The sequence below is a fragment of the Echinops telfairi genome, unplaced genomic scaffold (genome assembly GCF_000313985.2).
Source record: "Echinops telfairi isolate 266 unplaced genomic scaffold, ASM31398v2 ScPeMD7_8;HRSCAF=38, whole genome shotgun sequence".
Lineage (NCBI taxonomy): Eukaryota > Metazoa > Chordata > Mammalia > Afrosoricida > Tenrecidae > Echinops > Echinops telfairi.
In genome coordinates this window covers 6,659,127-6,666,855 of record NW_022103905.1, presented here as the reverse complement: position 1 = coordinate 6,666,855, position 7,729 = coordinate 6,659,127, and the positions used below count along the sequence as shown (strand labels likewise).

The 7,729-nt window shown below is 42.2% G+C and overlaps 1 protein-coding gene across 4 annotated transcripts in view; it reads right to left on the bottom strand.

Annotated features, from left to right (window-relative positions):
• SLC12A1 (solute carrier family 12 member 1) overlaps positions 1-7,729 on the bottom strand; it is a 104,635-nt gene that overhangs the window by 2,149 nt on the left and 94,757 nt on the right. For all 4 annotated transcript variants that reach the window (XM_004709417.2, XM_045286453.1, XM_045286454.1 and 1 more), the window contains exons 24-26: positions 5,870-5,956; positions 2,170-2,305; positions 551-618 (exon numbers count right to left, since the gene is read on the bottom strand). In XM_004709417.2, the coding sequence (XP_004709474.1) occupies positions 551-618; positions 2,170-2,305; positions 5,870-5,956 (291 nt within the window). The remainder of the gene's footprint in view (positions 1-550; positions 619-2,169; positions 2,306-5,869; positions 5,957-7,729) is intronic.

The following is a 7,729-nucleotide window of genomic DNA, read 5'->3' as shown; positions in this document are numbered from 1 at the left end:
AATTTAACTAGTTAGCTAGTTCCACGTAAATGAAGATACACTGATATTTTCTCATGGCCCACCCCTAACATGGTTGGGGCTCAGGGGAAAGAAGAGGCGACATGAGAGAAAAAACACACAAAAAACCCCTGGCTTTTTTCTCCCAGCTTTTTGGGGACGATGTCTCCACGGCCTACCGAGGACCTACCCCAGGTAGAGGCCAGTCTAGTGGCCGAGTTGGGAGTGGCTAAGCAGAGAATTCCACGGTCCCAGGAACATTGGGGCATGGCCTTAAAGAGGAACCTGAGTTCTAGATGGGCATATCCGCTGCCCTTGTGGGTGGGGAACGAGTGATGGAAGGCCCGAGGGAGACTTCTCATGTCCACGGCCCCCGTTGCTAAAGACTCATGCGTAGGACAGCTGAAGGCCACACACATTTCGCTTACTAAAATGTCACATGCTCAAAAGCTTTGTCACTTTCCGGTTGCATAGCCATCAGCTTCTACGTTGGCTAACCCTTTCACCATCAGATTCCCGCCCAGCGTTCTTGAGTGTCAGCAGCGGTACTCACAGGACAATGAGGTTCGCGGCTCTGGAGTGCTCCTGTAACAGTTCATTCAGGCGAACTTGGCGGTAACTCTGTGGATAACAGATTTGGTTGGAGACCATTCGAGCAGAATATCTGAATGAAAATGTATCCTCTGCCCTCAAATGATAGATGAACAGAAGAAACCCCCATTTAAAAAATTATTTATTGCATCAGATTTGCAAACTTCCGGTGTTTACAAATCTCATGAGGAATATTAGAAATGTAAACAGCCAGCTCAGGTGGCTGTGGAGCGATAGTGAGCTGTCACATTTTAGGGGGAAAGATCAAACAACACAATAATAGCTATATTATATATATATATATATTATAGCTATTATATATATATTATATAGCTATTATATCTATTATATAGCTATTATATATAGCTATATTCTAATATATATATATATATATATTAGAATGGCCGGATTTGGGAGGGGAAGGCTTGGGTTGAATACTGACCTAATTTTCCTACTAAATTGATATCCTGATGAACACAGATGATATTCTTAGTCTATCTTTCCTTAAAAGCTCACTCCCTGCCTTCCAGACATTTCTGACTCTGGGCAACTCCTCAGCACAGAGTGGAACTGCCCCTGTGAATTTCTGCAACGTGGTGTCTTTCTTGCAATACCTTTCCTTGAACGACCTCAGTATGTTTCACAGCACAGGGAACTGGTTTCAATTATAAAATCAACTAAAGATTCACTCTACATCCCTGGCATTTTTTATTATATTTCATTGATTCTGAAACCAGGATTTAAAAATAGAGTGACGTACTCAATTGAATGGGGAAAAAAATCTTTGGTAGAATTACAAGTTTTACAAAGAATGACAGAGTTTGTGATTCTAGGTTCAGTGAATTTTCCACTAACTCGGAAAGACATTTTAGCATGGCTTACTTGAATTGTCCCAAATGTAACTCCTGAGGCAGTTAATTTAGACTTAGCAGTTTAAAGGTCCTTTACTTTGAATGGCCCATTCAGAGGTCAATTTATCTACCTGATCTTTGAGTCCTTGTTCTTTCTCAATCCTATTACAATTTCATTGTGATTGGACCAGATGAGGGTAACTCCCACCTTTGGGTGCGCTAGAGAAAAACTTAGCATTTTATATCGACCCTACAGCATGTGTCTCATCTATCCTCTCCTATACATTGATCCAACTACATCATATATGTGCTCAGACCCTTTAGTTTTCATCAGTGATCATCTGCAGGCTAAAAATCTTTGTCATTGTCTTATATTGTGAGTCAATCTCCCTATAGCTGTCAACTTTGGACACATGCAGACTGCTAGACATGTCTCCCATCCATTAAAATTAAATTTGAAATATGACTTTATAGTATATACCTGAACATGTTTTTACTTTTCAAAAAATGAATGGACTTTCATTACAAAAAGTGAACACAAGTTTTCTGAGTCTGTATTTCCATATCCAGGGTTGTGACTGGAAAGTGCCTGAGAAATGCAGAAACCCAGGATCCTAAAAGACGATGTGCCCTAGAAGATTCATTACTTCTGGGTCTTTAAGTCAACCACTGTTTTCTTTAGTCAGCTTATTAGGTGGCAGATTAAAAATTAGGGAAGACGAGGCCTTACCTTTTCCTTGACTGTATCCAACATTGCATCTGTAATTTTCCAAGGATTTTCTCTTTTTAATTTCTCAGCGGTGGCTAAATCTTTGCAGCTTTCACGGAGACAGTACGGTTCAATCATCTCTTCAAAGATTTTCCAGCTGAAATTAGAATGAGAAAGGAGGCTTCGCCGTAGGAAGCTAACTCATTATTTCACAGATCCTCCAGGTCTGACTGGTTCTATTGGCTGTGGAATCAGGCCTGAATGTCACATAATCGTTAACGAATTATCTTCCCAGGGAACTTACTGTGAGTGAACCCGTGGCTGTAGCGCAATCTAGCCTCCCTAACCAAGGAAAGGACCCACCGTGTCTGAGGTCTTGTTAGCCTACTAGGTATTAGATCCTGAGTTTAAACACACAAACACAGAGATTGTGGTTATTTTGAAAAGATTGTTTTCTGCATAGCATAAGGTGACCAGACGTCCCGCTTTTGGTGGGACCGTCCCACTTTTTGGCGTTTTAAAAAAGTCCGATTTTTGGAAAGAATGCACGACAAGCTAGGGAACGGTCTATTTGGTCCATATAGACCAAGTTTTTCATCAAGAACCTGCCCCACCCCCTCAATCAATGGTGTCCCGCTTTAAATCTGGTCACCTTAGCATAGCATCATAAAAGACGTTATAATGTAGATATTTGAGACCGTAAATGGGTTTGCAACTGGCTGAATGCAGAAGAGGGGCTAAGTGCTCTGGGGGTTGGACAGGGCTTCCTCACCTGCATTCCATCCACATGGTAACTCCACTCCCTCGAGTTTAAGAGTTCTAGAACAATTTGGAGGTTCATTGCAAATAATGTTGCCATTGCCCTTCTGGGGGGAGAAAGATGGAGCTTTCTACTCCTTAAACGCTATCATCTCAGAAATCCACAGGAGCTGTTCTTCCCTGTCTTACAGGGTCTCTAGAAGTCGGCATGGATTGATGGCAGGGACTGTGTAAGTTTCCTTCTGATGTCTGATATCACCTGAGGCTCTCAAATAACTATCGTCAGGTGACCTTTAGGGGATGTGTCAAAATTCAACAATATTTTGAGGAGAAAAGTCTGAGGCCATTCTAGAGCAAATGAAAAGAAGTTGAGTAGTTGGTAAACTACCTTAGAGCTGAAGAAAACTTTGGAAATTGTTGGAAAATCTCATTCTTGCCTTTTATCAGAACCTCAAATTTCGTTTTAAAATAGTAGCACAGAGGGGAACTTAGAATGTACGGCCGTAGTTCATATGCCACTCCAGTATGCCACGTTCAGAGGATCTCAAGCATGAGCACTCTTCTTTGGTTTTATATGATGGAACTTATGAATTAATAACAGAGATGAGCCATAACTAGGATGGGGGTGTTGTTCAGTTAAGAAATTAAAAGATGAAGCGGTGAATTCAATGATCTCATCAGTTGGTCTGATTAAGGATTTTCAGTTGAAAGAAAGCAAAGTCTTTAGAAAAGTGATGGGGTGCTCTGCTTCTGTAAAGAGTTAGCCTCTGCGAGCCTATGGGCCACTTCTACTCTGTCTTATAGGGTGGCTATGAGTTGGGAGCAACGGAATGCAACAGGCTTTGGTTTGGTTTGGTGGCATCGTGGTTAAGCACCCAGCTGCTAAACAAAATGTAAGCGTTCCCATGTACCAGTGGCTCTGTAGGAGAAGGATCATGCAGGGTGCTTTCTTAGAGCCATCCCATGAGGCCACTTGACTTTGTCTTACAGGTGGCTGTGCATTGGAATTAACTAGACCAGGGATCGGCAAAGCTTTGAACCAATCCTATCCTTCGCAACAATTTAAAAATTATTTGAGAGCCATAAATAGATTTTTTTAATGAACAAATACAGTCACCCTTATCTGAATAATAGCCTTTAAAGTATTTCAGTTTTTCTCCAGAAGCACATGTACATACCCAAAAAGCTGCATAAGGCCTGAGAGCCACAGTTTGCTGACCCAAGAAGTTGGTGGTAATGGGACATGCATAGCAGGTAAGAAGTAGGCCCTCTCCTTGTGGAACAGAGGCAATCTTTGCCCTGTTATCCAGTGATATAGGCCAAGAGACCATTGGACTCGCTCTCTTACAGACAAGAATTGCATTTATACCACTTAGAGCCCTTTTGATCACAAAATTCCAAATTCCAAGAGTCAATAGCTTGGAATTAAAATTCTTGGAGTGCAAAGAGACAACTACACGAGACTATCGCATGACAGTCCAGTTGCTGTCACATTGTCAATTCCATTTACCAAGGAGAATGGAAAGGTGTCTGGAATATTCCTCAAGTCTTTGTGGTTGTAGAAATATAGAAATGCAAGACATTCAAGGCATGTATGCTGTAAGGAAATACTATAAGCTACTAACTCAAGTCACCCCTGTGGATTGCAGCTTTCTTAGCCGAGTGAAAGTGATCATTAACTGACCATTTTGAAAGCCATTTTCACTGACCCACAGCCTCGGTGAATCATGATGCCCTCCGAAACCATGAGTTTCAATTTGGGTGTAATGTCAATAAGAATGCGTGTATAATCCGAATATTTTTCAGTTAACTGATAAGCATAACAACACATCATTAGAAGACTGGAGAAGTGTGAGGGTTGGAATTGCAACCCCTTACGAATGGTCAGAAAAAGCTGCTGGTCAGCAGGGGTAGAAGAGGCCAGAGAGGACAGCGAGGAGACAGGACCTTGGGAGACCTTCCTGTCTTACCCTTGGAGGTGTCACTCCACACCGGCTCAAAGGTGCTGAGCGACACTCCGGTGCAACGGGCAACATGATTGGACACATTTGATCACTGCTTCTGAAACGCTTTCACTTGAAGCAGCTCACTCAACCTATAATCGGCTGTCGTCTCCAGACAATCCTCTGACGCCCATGGAAAGCTCGACAAATTGATTTTACATATCAGGGCTTTTATACATTTAGCAATTCCCGCGGGTTCAAGGGACCCCGTGTTTTGAAGGGATTGAAAGAAATGTGATTAAAAATTTGCAGCTTTCTTGGTTCTTTTGGCGCTGATACATTCCTATGCCAGCGTCCATCATTTGAGGCCTCCCAGAAATTCATCAGTACTAAGTCCTGGGTGACCAGCTCTCAACTACCAAGACCGGCAGTTCAAACCCAGCCAGACGCACCCTGGAAGAAAGTCCCCTGATTTGCTTCTAACAGGTGATGGCCATGAAACCCTATGGAGCCACGTCCCACTCTGTCTTAGATGGGTTACTCATGGGTTGGAATCGATTTGGTGGCAATTCATTAGTACCTAAAAACTAAAATGGCCCAGGAAGGTAAGTGCTGTCAGGGCCAAGAAAATCTCAACTGTTTCCACATCCATCAGAACTCCCCTCTTAACTACACTTGGCCTAATGAAAATTTCCACAGATTGCTCCAGACGCGATCACCTGGCCTTGTGGTTCCTCCTTCTCTTGCCACCAGAGGAACAAAGAACGTGAAAGAGGCTTTGAAGATGCTCAGTAACCCAGGTTTTAACAATTTCCCCTCTCCAGCCGATCTTCCCCATCAAATCTCCTATCCTCATGCGCTCCGCAGCTCAGTGTCAGGATGGCTCTAAGCCCTCTTTTTTTAATGTTTTATCAGGAAGCCTTTCTAGCAAACACATGGAGTGTTCATCCTCTGATTATCCACAGGAATGAAAATGAGGAGGTCCCCGGTGGACATGGTTCTTGTGAAATCTTTCATACCTCTCTTTGTTGGGCTTCACGTTGATGTCACCAATGATATGGATTTCTGCAAATTTTATCCTAAATTTGCTCAGAAGAGAAGCTATTCTGGAAAGATAAGAGAGAAGCACTTCATCACTGCGTGTTTAACTGTTTTCAACCAAAGAGTGTTGGCGTTTGAATTAAGATATCAAAAGCAATCATGTCTTGTTTCAACTATGCTTTCAGACAAGCTAATTTACCTAAAGGGCTTTGGTTAGGGTTTGATTTTCATTGCCGCACTTGACAGATACCCTAAGAGTGGGCCACGCTGCTCCAGCGAAGGCAAAATGCAACTTGGGGAACTCAGACACTTGAAACAATAAACCTGCTACACATTCATGTTTCAAGGACAGTCGTCTAAGGCTGTCCATGTTTTCTTACCATCTGAACGAAAGAGAGCAGATGGGTCCACTTACCGACGATTGGCAAACGGATGCAATGATAAATTCATTATATGATTATCTGTTGGAGGGTTTTTATTGTCTAGACAATACATAATTTTTAGACAATTTCAAAGGTACCCCAAAGTTGAAAGAATACTACCAATGGCGCCAACTCACCAACGGTTTATGACAAGTCTGTCTCACTTATGATGCTTCTTGTTCCTAGCTCTCTCCCTGTCTAAGGAATCCTGGTGGTGCACTGGCTAAGGTCACCTGCTCCTGGGAGAAAGATGGGTCAGTCTGCCTTTGGAGGGATTTATAAGCTTGGCAACCCAGCAGGCCAGTTTTACTCTGTCCTATGACTCGGAATCAATCCAACAGCAATCCTTTTGGGGGAAAGGGGGTTATTTACCTATCTGCGTATCATTTTTAAGTAAGTGGTGGGGCTCATGCCTGACTCCCCTCAATATTTCAGTCAGTGTTTCTGAAACAAGGACATTCTCGCACATAATCGGAGTACTTTTTTTTTTTCCAATCAAGAAGTTTAACATTGATGCCATACGATTAGGTGTTCCACAAACCATCTTTGGTTTTATGAGTTGTCCTTGTACAATCCTGGAGGTTTTCACACTCCTCTACAGTTCTAGAGGTTTACAGAGAATACGAATTATTCTAACCATCTTATTCATTTCTACTGGACTATAAATTTCTTTAAGGTAACTTAAACACATATCATTTTAACATATGTGAATATTATATAAAAGGGCTTCCAAAAGCCCATGGAAAAATGAAATGGAAAGATAATAGAATTTTTCATAAACTTCATAGTAGTTGAAGAGAACGTAAATAAAAAAACAGAATATGAACATATCCATATCCATTCACTTATATCCATATAATAATCAACACAATGACATTCTCCTAGGAGGAAGAAAACGATGGGAAGGGTTCCTAAATGACAGATGGCTTGTCATTATTGTGTGGCTCATGGGGAAGGGCTTAGGGTTTAAACCCTCCATGCAGGATCGAGGATTGCTTAAAATCATCCTAGATTCCCACCAGAGGTCTCTGAATCTACCATGTTCTCTGGGAGCTTGCTAGTCTCACAACTGCCTACCAGCTCTCCGGACCTAAATTATGAGGCAGATATAGGCTCACACAATGTAGGACAAAAAAGAAAGTAGAATGGATCTCTATAGCCCTTTGTTTAAATGCTTTTCACCTACCAGTGGGAACCTGGAGACCCAGCTATGTTTAGTTATATTTGCAAAGTTATTACTATGTTTAGTAATTTTTGCAAAGGCTTCGAGCCAGGAGGTAGTAGGGCTGAAAAGAAGACCCCAGGCTAGGGCTCTCAGCCTGGCTGTGGATTGAATTCCAGATGAGTGAGTGTGGCCACTGGGAATGAATAAGTTTGGATCTCCCAGAAGACACAATTGGGGGGCTGGGGTGGGGG